This window comes from Tubulanus polymorphus, chromosome 3, assembly GCF_964204645.1.
Source record: "Tubulanus polymorphus chromosome 3, tnTubPoly1.2, whole genome shotgun sequence".
Classification (NCBI taxonomy): domain Eukaryota; kingdom Metazoa; phylum Nemertea; class Palaeonemertea; order Tubulaniformes; family Tubulanidae; genus Tubulanus; species Tubulanus polymorphus.
The window spans coordinates 7,894,587-7,909,586 of record NC_134027.1 but is presented as its reverse complement, the minus strand read 5'-3'; the positions used below and the strand labels follow the sequence as shown (position 1 = coordinate 7,909,586).

Below are 15,000 nucleotides of genomic sequence, written 5' to 3'. Positions count from 1 at the left end.
ACGAGAATTATTCCAACATAAAACACAAAATTCCGTCTACATTCAAAGCGCAGTCGATGAGTTCTATGACATTGGGTGTTACACCTCATCTCAGTTTTTCAATTCTAAATTATGTTCATCCTTAAGATCAAAGATCAGGCCAAATCAATCGGCATTTCCCTAACCGGTATCGGATCTCGATTATTTTTCATAACATATTAAGTACTAGCTCTAAACAGCTGCCTTTTCAACAAGCGCATGGTGTCGAGTACTTTTTCTACAATATAGGCTAGCCCAAACGCGCTACGCCAAGTGATGCATGTGCATCTATGACACGCGCTCGTGCAACAGTTACAACCGACCGTGTTGACGTCATTCTAATTTTTGATCGGATAGAGGTCAGTAAGAGATTAACGGTTTGGTGCAATCACACCTCGGGAATGGATGGTGCTTGCCAATGCCGTGGCAGCATCGCATACAGGGACTTGGTGTGACACCATGGCAGACGTTAACGATTGTACGATGGAATCGGATCCATGGATTCTGCGGGAACCGATGGACAACTGGAGCAAACGCAGAAAACGGTCAGTCTTTAATCAAGCTAAGCAATGTAAATGAAATATTCTGGCAAGAGATTAAAAAACTGGATCTGGGAAACTACATGTAGAAGGAATTTAGTTGACCAGTGCAAGTTTGAATTGAAAATAACGGACATTGAAACTGAAAAAGCCTGCAAAGACGGTCGTTTCTTTGCGAGGGTCGGTTTTCCATGGCGATATCGGGCTTATAGTCGACTAGACGGACGTCACACATAAAATCATGCATCTCGAAATGTATCGATTTTTTGAAACAATCCAACTGTCACCGCTGCTTTCAGGCCAACCCCGCTGCGATTTACATTGTCACCTCAGCAACTACTCAGCTTCCTTCTAATTAGAAACACGATGCGGTTCAATCCCCGCAGCTGTTCTTTCATACATATATCGAAATGTATTGTTAGCATTCATAGTTGAAATAATCACTAAACAGTGAAAATAATTAACATCAGATATAAGTTAAACTGTATGAATCAATTTTTGCGCCCTGACCATGGGACGAACGATATAAAGATTGCAGTGATCACGTGACCACTATTTTGAAGTTCCAGACTGGTAGAACTCTCGATATTGAATATATATTATAGATATTATGGTATTACTGAAATTTTTAGTAATATTGACTTTCATTATTATTTGATATCATATTTTCCAATGCCCCATGATTTCACTATATGCAGCTTACAGGTGCTGGCTACGTGGGAGCGTATATATTTTTGAATTTTCATCGTGTAGATGTGAAAATGCCTTTTTTCAGAAATAAAACACCATAAACAATTCTTAAATTAATTAGATGATGGTTTCAGGGTTAAGTTGATGATCATTTTGATAAAAATGAAATATTTGAATTATTTTCTTTACAACCTATTTTACCTTCCAAATTGAAATACTCAACAATTTCCATCCTAATGAAAAAACCAACAGCCGATATATATGATGTTTATGTGAAGTTATTTCGAACGTACGGATGTTTTCTGCGATGAAAGACCCCCGATTCAATCATCGATTTTATTGACTTGTATGAAACAATAAACATGTGTTATTGATAAAATATACGATATAATATGTATTACATAGGCAATATATATCGGGTTAGTTCATCATACGATGTAGCGGTATCAAATGGAAGATAGATTCAGCGTATGTTAGATGGCACATTGGTGCCGCACAACGCTCATCTCGCTGTGTCTCAACCGAATACACTGAACTCTACGGGTAGCTATGTTAACACTTATGTTCACAGACCCACAGACCTATTTGAAAAAAATGTTTTTTTTTCTATCACCTTGAAATAGTACAAGTTTCAGAAATGAATATATCAAAACAAATGCGTTGGTCAGCGGCGAAAATGATTGCTTGCGTTAAAGCGGGGCCGTGAGATAGACAGGAAAGTATCTCGTGTCCACTGGCCACTTAAAACTTATTTGATCTTGTCATTCAATTTGCTACGTAGCTATCTGCGCTGATTGATCTGGGTCGTCGCGACCCTTCTTCAATCAATCTACGGTCCGTATCAATCGCTTCGTATGTTACGGTTTATCAGTTCTATATTACGATACGATATATTACCCATTACTGGTAAAAGCAATATTTCAATTTTTAAGGGCGACCGTTGCTTGTACAAGTGAATGCATGATATTTATAGATATAAAAGATAGTCGATGAACTTGTTCGCTGTTACATTCTTATCATGATTAACCCGTATGCATTCGCAAGTATCAAGGCCCAAGCATTCATACATGATGATATGAACTTGTTAACAGCTCACGGTATATCATTGTCAACCGTAGAGAATATGGAACTTGCACTTGCAGAAGACCAAAGCATACGACACCAAGGAACCAGAGAACCATGGAAACACGGAATCAAAATATGCCTGTTCCCGGAAACATTGTTTTTCTGAGACCATGATTCTCGTTTCTTGTAAACTCACACGACACAGGGAAACGCTCAGAAACATGTTTCATGGTCCAGTTTCCGTGTTTCCCTACGTCGTGTGCGTTGGGCTAGATGGGTTTCAAAAATTCTTTACAAACATTCCGCAGGCTGGATTCTAAAAAAGAGTTTAATTCTGATATCATATCTGATGCGTTCCTTCTGCAGACGAACAGATTGAAAAATAGAAAATTAGTGCCAACGGGGCTTTTTTGTTACCCGACGCCTTGCAATGCATGTACCTGTGGAAATTACAGAGAACTCATGTCACTCATTGCATAGTAAACGGAACCAGATATACCGATTTGCTGTCGTTAGATCACCCTTGACCTTACACTTCGTGGGTGTCTTCGTGGGTGTCAGTATTTGCGGCTGATGAAAATCATTTCAGCTCCGTGTCGTGATATTCTGGCTAATATGACATTTACATGACGTGGTCGTTGATCACTATCCGATACTGAACTGTCAGTATTGACCTCTTGCCCAAAATGTTAAATACCAAATTTTTTGCTGCGAAAAGAAATGTCATAAATCAGCAACAGTTACAATAATTCGCGTATTGGAAAAGCTGTCGTCCTTGATTTTGCGAACTCGTGTTCCAGACCATCGTCCCTGAGGCCAAGTTTCCAAGCGCATGTAAAGCATTTTAAAATGTTTTCAAATATCGCCTTCTCAACTGCTGTGGCTTTTGTATCGTACGCTCGTCATCCTCATCATCACCATCATCATTAGCACCCTGAACAATTCTTAATGCGTCGTTTTATGGCATTATCGTTGACTGATTGTTTCCATCTATTACTGATAATTTACTATCTAAGGCAATATTCGAATATATGCTACGATGATGGGAAATAGCCATCAAATAGGCATGATTTAACGCTCGATGTACTTAACAGTATTAACTGGTGCTATTTCCCTAACTTTACATTCCAATCACGCTTCGCAGAGGAACGAAATTTCTTTTTCTAGAATATATAAATTTCTTTCTTACAAAATCATCGTCTTTTTTCAATCATATTCAATGCGCATGGGTAAGCGTTTTTCTGAAAACATTGAAAGCAAATATCTAGTTACCCAATACTATAGTATGTGTTTCTGGAATACAATAAGACATAATAGACTATCAATAATAGACAGATGAAATAATCTTCTAGAGATATGATTAAGTAGAAGTAATTTGATTTAAGTCTGTCTTATAGCCACGCTGTTCGACACCACAATTTGCTCAAGGTTGTTCAAGAGCACCGAGTGTTAGGAGGACGATGGTATCGCCGTGGTGCGCTGAAGTACTATTGACATAAACATTGTCGAAGAACCTCCAAAGTCTGACAATGGTACACAATCAACCACATTTCCTGGTGTGACACTGGACGAAGCTAATAAGCCGTGATTAAATTAGGCATTGGGATATTGTTTTGTTTATACTTGTGTTTATGTAAGATGATGTATTGGCACAGAGAATGTTTCTGAATGGTTCATTATATCTGGAAGATAGTCGCAAATTTCCTATATGCATCTACATTGTCATCGTTAACTGATTACTCTTTTCGGAGCGGTATCATGAATTATGCTTATCATCATACACCGTAACATTTGTACCAGTAAATAAATCAGTATATCTCGTCATAACTTATAGGCGTTAGGTGACAATGCTTTAAACATTTTTTGTCACATTTATAGACATCAGATCAAGGAATTTCAGTCCCTAATTATTTCCTGAGACATACGTTCGATAAGATTGTGCGGAACTTCGTTTTGTTGGACACATCTGTATTTTCATGGTCAGTTCTTGACAGTCACGTTCATATCGGATCAACGTAGTTCACGAGAATAAGATCCTTCCCCAGAACAGGATGATTATCTCCGCCACTTCCATCTTTCATTCATCGAGATATTCTATCTTAAAGATTCTTCCTCTTATCGCATTGATGAATTAAAAAGAAGACGAGTGACATGAAAGAGAGTAAGAAATGCATTTTATAGATTTCCTGGCACTGCCTAAAAATGAATGACAAAACACTCCAAACGATTAAGAATATTGGTATTTTTGTCCACGGATTTTCATTTCCATCTTGAACTACGGGGAGCAAATATACGATTAAAATAAGCTCACATTTAAATGTGCTTGTTTTGATTTGGTGTGCTCTTGATGACGAACGCACCAATGGATCTCCTATTTGAAGAAAGGTAAGATGTGATATTGAATTCTATTTGCTAATTATGAGGTTAGTTTGAATAGATACAATTTGATCACCTCTGACCCCTTGTGTGCATGCGTGCAATGTCATTACTATCAACTGTAACTATTTCACGATCAAAACAGCATCACTGTACACATGTATTTTCAATTCACTTGCTGTCATTGATATTTCGAAGCTCTAAGCACCACCTTGCTAGTACAAGGCGATTTTGAAGTTATATACATATATATATAAATGTAACAGATTCTTCCCGATCAGATAAATCAATTTAATCAATCAGATGAACACATTGCCTCCCTTCACTTACATGAAGTATATTCGCATGGAGTGTGATAGCCTTTCCTTGCATGTCGACACAGCCACGGGCAATTTCTCGTATTTAGCCACACGCGTAACCCGCGCGCACTGTCATGTGCAAGTTACCTGGATACATGTATGTAATGGGAAATTGAAAACCACTTGCAGAAATCCCTAGTAAGAACAAAAACAAATGATCGCAACACCAACAACATATGGAAAAGAAGACGAAACCACTTTGGGCTTTGTGAATCACCTTTTTGGACACGGAATTACTTTTGGTGCCTCCTTTATGATCATGATATTCTCAGAAATCAAATGCATTTAGAAAAGCTTATCCATTATTCCCTAGGTCGTTGAGCTAATTGACATAAACTAGGCCAATAGATAACTCACTCCTTTCTGGGCCGACGGAGAAAGCATAGGAAGGACATGGGTTAAAGACCTAACGCAGGGGGTGAGCAGTAGTATTTGTTTGTACCCCCTTAGAAATTGGATATTGATTTGCATACAATTTAAGATGTCAAGACCATGATTTAGAATGTTTTCTTTTAGTTACTGTTAATAAAAAGTGAATTAAAACAGCATACGACCTGGGGAAGAGTGGCAAGAATATTATTCCTTATAACGATAAATTTATATATCGCATATATCTGTTGACGTAACCCCACTTTTCGTGCTTACGTCCCCCATTCGACAGCTACTCTTGGATCTTTCAAACGCAGATTATCTTCCCTTAATATAATCTTCGTCATTCCTACTGGTTGTATTATCGGTTTTTATTTTTATTTGTCCATTTTGACTCCAGCGAACAACTGTCATTATCATACGGGCAGGGGCGGATCCAGACCGTATTAGCCGTATTGCCCAATACGGTCTAGAATTTTTAAGTGCCCTTCGAAATTTCACCGGCAATATTTTTGACGGCATTATTTCAGTAACCGCTAATTCCGTGTCCGTAATCCGGGCATAATTATAAAATTAATCGGTAAATACTGCTGCCGAGAAAGTGAGGAGAGATAATCATATTTGTAAAGCCTTTAATCATGATAAATTAAAAAGGGCACTTTCCTTTTGCAAGGGACACTCATGCTTTAGATGAGGGCACCTTGTCCTTGCCTTTTCAGGGAGGGCTAAAGGGGCACTCGTACTTTAGAAGAGGGCACTATACGCGGAAAATGTTGAAGAAAAGGGCACTTTTTTGCCTAATTTTTAAAATTTTAGGGGCACTTTTGGTTTGGAAGATGGCACACGACATAAGGATAAATGTGAAGACGAGGCAATTTTTGCCGATTGTTAACAATGAAGGGGCACTTAGCCGTATTCTGTATAATTTTTAAGGGGCACTTTTAAAGATTATAGGGGCACTAGGCGAAGTTGGCGACAACCATTCTTTCATGGGTTCGCCAGCTTCATTTTTTATCCGCATCTGTTAAAATCTTGTCTCGAATTCGTTTATTCTGGATTGCTCTGCTAGTCTCTAGAAGCCCTCTAAAAGCCTTTAAATGGTAACATATTTTCAAAATTTTCTGGGGCCCCCTATATGGAATTCGCACCTTCGGCGCTCGCATTGACCTGGATACTGGGTGTGCACTAAGATCAGAAAGGTTCCCTTAAATTTCCTTCCAATACTGTCTACCCATCCCCCTGGATCCGCCCATGACGGGGAACCCTCATAGCACGAGCCAATCTTTTTTAACATAATGTTGAATCAGAAATATTACCTCTTTTTAATGATATCAAAAAATCTGGCTCAGATATGTTGATAACGTGCTTTCATTAGTTAACTTACTTTCATCGCCAACAGTTACCCCTAACGTCCCCTATCTAAGCGGTAAACAAGATACAATGTATTAATTTCCCAGTGGACACGAGTCGTAGGATACGTTATCACAACCAACCGGATTCAAATTACTTTAGGCCAATTAAATATGGCTTATATGAAATCTTCGAGAATACCGCGTAACATCGCAATCGGATTGACGTATGGTTAAACAAAACCGCGTGAGTACAATTGTATAATTTTTTTTTGGTTATTTTCATCATCATTGTTTTGTTACAAATCGAATTTAATCAAATTTGTGATGATGAGACAAATAGATTAATATTTCAAATTTGCTACCTGTGGCAAATATCACGGCATTACTGACTGTTCAATCTCTTGTAAATTGTCACGTGACAGCGATCTGACGTGTTGATGACACTTGGAGAAACGGCGCTTGTTGAAGACTGAAGATGTCTCTGCGATGGCTCCCGCACAACCGATTAGGCCGGATCTGCGAATTAATAAGGCTTATTCGCTATTGCTCGCAGTGCTCGTACCGACTCTATGTTGTCCGTTACGATTGACAAGCGAGAGATGTCTCCGAGATGTCAGAAAATTAGTCGCCACCGAGCGTCGAACACGCTGTAATAATCTACGTACGCTCTGTCAGAAACACGGATTTACGTTTTGTATCGGCGCGGAACCATGGTTCCGGGATGGGTGTGCACGTACAATTTAAACCCGGGGAATAGGGTCATCTTTGTTGAAATGTCGAATAGGTAAGGAGCGCAATTGCAAACCGTCTCACAGCATAACCCAAGCACCATTCCACCAAAACCGTTGTCCTAGTTGCACCCATTAGAGGTAGGTTTGTCCAAAGTGAAAGCACACGTTTTCATTTTCATGATTTTCGTTTTTTTATTTATTTTTGTATACGTATGATATTTACTGTAACAGTGTCACACGAGCTTCGCCTTACATGTCTTCCTCTTCCATTGTGGTGAATCAACCTTCCTTAATTGTCATAAAGTTTCGATCATGCACCTCGATTTCTCAATTGTTTTAAGAAATTTAAGCGCTTATAACTACCATAAGTGGAATATGAGTAGGATCATTCCCGTCTATGCAACGAGCCTCGTGATGACCCTAGCTGTCACTTGTAGCCCCTTGTCTGGGGTGCATACCTCGAATGATTTTACGTTATCAATTTTGATCCATAATATCATTGTGTCGTCTGTAGTCAACCACTTTGAAGATATAATGATATGGATGTCTCCACCCGAAAAACGGATACTGATATGAAAGATGATTCTTTCTAACTCTCCAAATGGATAATAGGACCGTATAGTTTAATCAATGTTTTCCACGATGCTCGACAAAGTTAGCACATTATGGACCTTTCATTATTGATATGATTCGAATATAGTCTGAGGAGTCTATTATGCTGTCTGTTGTGTTCAATATAAGATACTATTTCTTTGCGGAGTCAAATATTAATTCACAACTCGAGAGTCAGTAGATATCAAAATCATTGTGACCGATTAATTTGCGAAAGGTATGCTACTTTACCGCTCATTTTGTAAAATCCCGATCAGCAGATCTTTTGTTTGTAAACTGCCTCAGGTATCATTTTCTGTTCATTTGCAATTGTTTCCATTCAAACAAGAAGGCATGGCAATATATACTTGAAAATTACGATGGTGAACACGTCCGGAAAATTGAATCCCCATCGTTGAATCACAATTTAATGAGATGTTGATGGATTTTTCAATTTATCCGCGGAATTTTCTCTGTGAAAAAAAGATTTTCGATTTGGTTGCTAAAATACCCGATTCGATTTTAACAGCGAATACGAGAATAATGGATTATTCGAATAATTTCTTAATGGATTTCGTTGAACAATGAAGAAAAATTGTGGTGTCACACCACTGCAGATGAAACGAATATTGTCATATCGAAAAACACTCTAGAAGCTCACGCCAGCGACGTCGATTCATCTGTTTCTCAAAAGCGTGGGATAGATGTTGTTGATAATAATGCAAATGTTGCTGATTTCATTTGGGTTGGGTTTAGCGTAGATATTCGATTTGCTCATGGACAATTACACAATGCACTTCATTTTATATTCACTCAGATATACTGAGCCAGCGCAGCCGGGTGAATGTCGTCCTCAACTCCGGCCTTATCAACTCGCTCAACGTTCTCCTCGGGCATGTCATCTCGTCACTGGTAAAAGCCAAAGTAGGGCTTTTACGCGCGAAAAGTATATAAATTGTAAAGAAACTATATCGCCTTTGTTTAAAAGGACTTGACCCAATCTTATAGTGGCGATAGATTCATCCCCATAACAAAGGTGATCCAGAGTCCTAATATTTTGAATATTCTTGATAGTGAGGTCATTTAGATAATTTGCCACCATCCCGTACTTCAAACAGCAACTCACAAATAACTTTCAATTTCAATATGCGAAACGTACAAATCAATCTTTAAATTATCCTGTTCAATACATCGGTGACAAATGTCACATCATCACTTGAACTTTATAGAAGCGCGTAAATCGATAGTGCCATTCGGCGGGCTTGTTTCAAGTTGATGTACGGAGTTTTACGAAATAACTTCAATGATGACGTGCGTATTCCGAACAACAGACGTAGCTCAGTATCTAATGTATCAATGCATTTTTCACCAGTTTCTTTCTGTGACATCACCGCACTACTGCTTTCCTGTGAATCGTGACGCGTTATTAATTGAGCTCCACCCTCTATCGAGTTCTTAGACAACGTGTATAAAGCTCACGCTACATATGTACGCACTTTTCCTTGTCATTCCCAGCGCCTGGCGCCAGACGCACGCACCACGCCAACGCGTCAACCACTTCCATTTGAACTTAACACGGGTGGCTACGAAGATGCTTAATTGAAAATTTGTTCGAACAAGTCTTCACCGTTGAAGTGGATAAGCGCTACATTGTAGAATTCTGATATCATACGATGTAGCCATGGTACAGTCTACGCATTTCGACAATTATTTTGGTCATTCCTTTGGGTGTAAGGTATATACATTTTGACAATAATCAAATGATGGCTTAATATCAAATTGCGGCGAGGATTCGCATTTTCTCTTGCAAGGCTGTTACTCGAGCGATAGAACAGTGTAGCAGTGGCATGTCATTTATAAGTCATGTTCAAGCAGATGAACACGATCGATGCAAACAATTGAATAATATCTGTGAATTGTTTTTCGTATGGTTGAGGCAAAAAGGTTGCATGATGCGAGAAAGCCTTTCTTCACAGTCGAGTTCTATAGATGCAGCGTGTCGGGCCACTTGCCAATTCGTACGAGAGTGGTCGGATTTATAACGGAACGCGAAAGAGGCTACGGTTCTGAAGCGACCAATTGATCGGCTCTTCGCGACGTGATTTTCACAAATCGGAACTAATCCATATCGCGAAACGTGGATGGATTATCGTCTGTCGCTGCTAGGTCACGTGTGTCGAATCCGTCGGGCTCATTGATATATACACACTCATAGCGTTCGTATTAATCTTTGCAGCCGCGTCAAACGAATGAATATTGAATAGTAGGGTTGTTGTGAGATTTGATTTTTTCTCTCTCCGATACTTTCCCGATCGATCAAAACAAATCTCGGCTTTTTGTTGCGCAGTCAGTCAGTGTGGCTGCGGCCTCGTCGTGACGCGCGCCAAACGAGAAAATATTTACATCCGGTTTGTCAAATCGGTTTATATCAAAGAATGGAGTTAGGAATACATTGGCATTTTCGGCGTTGTGCTACGCAGCGCAATCTCTTCCAGCGCACGGGAATGTATGCGCGCGTCAGAAAAATCCGGCTAGAATAAAGCAAGAGCGCGCGACAGCGTCGATACGGAATAACAATATTGTACTTGCGCAATCTAATTTGTACATTTTGTACTCCAAAACAATTGATGATAGTTAAGAAACGAATTGTACACAAACATTTATAATCAATCCGTTGACGTGTATATGTAACCCACTAATGGCGTTCGCTTATTTTTGTGACCAATGTTGCGATGGATGCGAAATGCTCACAACGCAAGCATGGCGTTAAACGTACGAAATTCTGCTTAACGTGATTTCTTGTTTCTATTTCTGCAGGCTTCGCAATTCGCGGACACCGACTTCACCGGACTCCAGCAAAATGATGGCCGTACCTGCTGTGATGTCAGGCAGTCGCCAGGCGCCTGGCATCATTCGAATCGAGCGCCAAGGTACCGACGACGAACTGACCTTTTTCAGACACCATCCGCACCACCATCACCGCCACGATAGAAATAATTTACCGTTACGGCGGTTCGTCCGATTTGGTGGTTCACCCGGCGGTCGCGCTAACCAAAACTCATCTCAACCTGAGCCAAGTACTTCAGAAAAACATGACTGTAAGTCGCTGGGCTGTGAAGTGATAACTATAAACGTAAGCGGCCAGTATTTTGAAGGACGCGTTGCTGTGTTCGATCGCCATCCGGAGACCCTGCTCGGTGATTCAGACAAACGAAAGGAATATTACAATAAACCTCGCAATGAATTTTTCTTCGATAGGCACAGGCCCACGTTTGAGGCTATATTCAATTACTACCAATATGGCGGTCGTTTAAGGAGACCACCTAGTGTCCCAGACGATGTATTCATAGCTGAATTGGAATTCTTCGAAATCGAAAAGGAAGTAATCGAAATTTACAAGAAGGATGAGGGCTACGTGGAATATACGAAAGAGTTTCCGAGTAACAAGTTTTTGAAGCAATTATGGATGCTGTTCGAATACCCGGAAACGTCTAAATTAGCGTTAGTGACAGCGATTATATCAGTAATATTTACTGTGATTTCTATTATATTGTTTTGCGTCGAGACGTTGCCGGTTTTTGCGACTACTCATTGCGTGGAAGGAGAAGCTCCGAATTTCGCCGATCCATTCTTCATAATCGAAACCATGTGCACGGCGTGGTTCACGTTGGAAGTGATAGTTCGTTTCATTGCTTGCCCGAGTAAAATACGATTCTTCAAAGACTTCAAAAACATCGTGGATGTGACGGCCGTCGTGCCGTACTACGTAACGCTGTTCAACGTTCTAGCCACTTATAGTTGCGAAAAAGCAAAATCGAGTGCTTCCCTAGCTTTCCTACGTGTGATACGGCTTGTAAGGATATTCAAATTGACAAAGCACTCGTCCGGATTACAGGTTCTCATTCTGACGTTCAAGGCAAGCATCGAAGGTCTTTGCCTCTTCCTGGTGGCGCTCATGGTCTGTATATTAGTATTTTCCAGTGCTATTTATTACTGTGAGGCTGGAAACCCCGACTCCCAAATCGAAAGTATTCCGGACGGATTCTGGTGGGCTGTGATCACAATGTGCACAGTCGGGTACGGCGACAGAGTCCCCGTGGGACCGTGGGGTAAACTGATCGGCTCAATATGCGCCCTAGCAGGTGTTCTCACACTGGCCATACCAGTGCCAATCATAACCGAAAATTTCAACAAGTTTTACACGCATAAAACTGGTCGAGGTAGATACGCATAGTTATCCGTACCGTTCAATAGCACCAAAGCAAGCATCTGCGATTTTGGATAAAGATGTATAATTATTAACGAATTGTTATCATACGATTTTGAGCATGCGCTAGATAATTTGTAGTTTGGTTTTAAGTTCTATAGCTGCACGGTAAATCATCGCGATGAAAGTGATTTATGAGTTGACTGACCTCTGGAGAGCCTCAGGGAATGGTAAACTGCGAATACTAACTCAGGCTTTATCACACGTATGGTGTTTTTTCTATTAGTATATCTATTGATTTGTTGTATTTGATAACGAAAAAAAAAGTTTACTGCATCAAAACTGTATGAAGAGTGTTTGGTGCTCCTCGCGTACGAAATATTTCGTTCTGTCACTCGACCATTCAATATATATGCCCACTTGTATTGCACTCTAGAAAACTTTCTCTCGATAAGTATTTCTTAATGTAGGCCTATAATATGTCTATTATATATGCATTTAGAAAAATGATACATAAAATTCAATAATTAGAAATCTTCCATTTACTTCTAAAAATAAGCAGTTTCTAATCATATGTGCGCATGGCATAAACCTTAAATAACGCAAAATCAGGTCACCTTTCTAAATTTCATCTTATACATACGTAGAGGAGCCGTGTTTACCCGGTGTAGAATAAGTAAAACGAAACGGGTAGTACTTTGTTAACTTGTTTTTTCGAAGTACGAGCTTTCGCTACTGATGTAAAACAGCATCATCGGGTGAATGAGTGAATGAGTGACTCATTCACCTGATGATGCGACTATCCACCGTAGCGAAAGCCCGTACTTCGAATAAACAAGTTAACAAAGTACTATCCGTTTCTTTTACTTATCTTATACATAGTAGAACAAATATCTGTATAGAACAAAAAAGTGATAAGATGTTAACAATTGAATTCGACTGACGTAAAATCCTTGCATGATTTGCGCGAAGGTATCGGGCTATGTTTCCATCAAATTGCTGAGCTATAATCTTGTTAGTATTGGCTGAATTCATAGAAACTTATCGTATGCACCTAATACTGGTTTTCGCAATATTTTTCTGGGGTAAAAGTAAAAGTGGACATCATGTGAATGTAAACCCAGCTATGGTTGGTCAATATACACCAATCTGAGCAGTGAGAATTTAGTACATTCGACTGAAACGGGTTCTTATCACAATTCTGATAAAGCGGGAATATTGGTGATCTTTTAGATGAATTCTTTTGAAACCACTGATTCGGAAATGATGAGCGCATGTTACATTCTAACAAGCATTCTCGTAGACAAGCGTAGCACTATACAAGAAGATGTAAAAGAGTTATATCAACGTTCGGAATATCTTAAAAGTAGGTCGGTATTTTTCTGTCGCGTCGAGGCAAAGATGTAGACGGAGATGTAGGATAATGAAACGAGCATTGAATCAATTAATCAATATATTCGACAGCTTGGAATTGATCAGAGCCAAAATAGATATGTTTTGAGCGTATTTTACATTGCAATAGATTTTTCAGACGACAAATATAAGTCACCAAATGTGGCATATAACGATGATGCGATCGCTGTGTGTCGTATCGGAAATTTCATATTCATCATTCAATAGGCGCTCGGAAAAACTGATGAATCATTATGGAAACGGTCCCATATTATACACGCTTCCATGTTAAACAGAGGGATCGATTAGACATTAACCGATCGAAATTTGTCCATCGAGCCCCAAGTTTAGAAAATGCCATAAAACCGAAGTTTAACTGTCATCGAATTCTGCTTAGAAAATTAAAAATTTTTTGATACGAAGTTATAAGTAAGGAATTGTAGAACGTTTTTAGCATAATCTGGGTACAATCATGAATTTGAACCACTTTAGATCATGCATCGTACGGCGTGACTACTGCGATTTGGATTTTTAACGCTTATTTGCGTAACTGCTAGCTGCACGGCGGCCATGTGTCGATCAGTATATTGCTCAGTATTCAGACAGATAAGACCGGAGACGATTTCGTGGCTTACACGACTCATTTAGTCGAATCAGAACATTTAGCCTGATTGGCTTTGGTCACCTCAGAGACACTTACTTCCGACGACGTGAAATGTCACGTGTCACCGTCCACCATTCATCGCCTATAAGTAGATATTGTTTCCGAGATGCGCTATATGCAACGCGTAGCATTTTATATTCTGTGGCCGCGGGGTGATTGGGGAATTATGTAATTCTGCACTGGAAAAAATGACCAATCTTTATAGTAGAAAGAGGTTATCGACTGTGCGATGATGTATGATAAAAACTCTATCGCCGTCGGATAGTGGGATAAATTGGGAGGAAGGGTTGCTCCGGCGGCAGGCGGGTTAACTGATAAGAGTATGGGTTGAGTTATGGAATTAACGGTTGAAGAGGAAAATTAGTTCACTTGCAACCAGAGAAGCGCCAATTTGTGCATATTCATATATCGTCTTGATAAACCAGCTTCCCCTCGTCACGGGATGAGCAGAAATCCACTTGTGTTAGTTTTACACCGAGCATCAGTTTCCGGTTCGTAATTTCCTACCCCCTCCGCCGAATATCTGATGAAGAGTATAGTACAATCTGATAATAGCCCAAGTGTTCCCACAAGAAGAAAATCGATGCGACACGTTAATGGAATTTGGAATTCCAAGCATAAATCGAGTTAATAATAAAACGCAATCG

The 15,000-nt window shown here is 39.7% G+C and overlaps 1 protein-coding gene across 1 annotated transcript; it reads left to right on the top strand.

Moving 5' to 3' along the window:
* Positions 1-9,576: 9,576 nt before the first annotated feature.
* On the top strand, positions 9,577-14,360 carry LOC141901288 (potassium voltage-gated channel subfamily A member 1-like). The gene is given in 5 exon segments (XM_074788438.1): positions 9,577-9,669; positions 9,770-9,825; positions 10,908-12,310; positions 13,065-13,144; positions 14,247-14,360. Coding segments are annotated over 5 exon segments (1,746 nt in total).
* Positions 14,361-15,000: the final 640 nt, after the last annotated feature.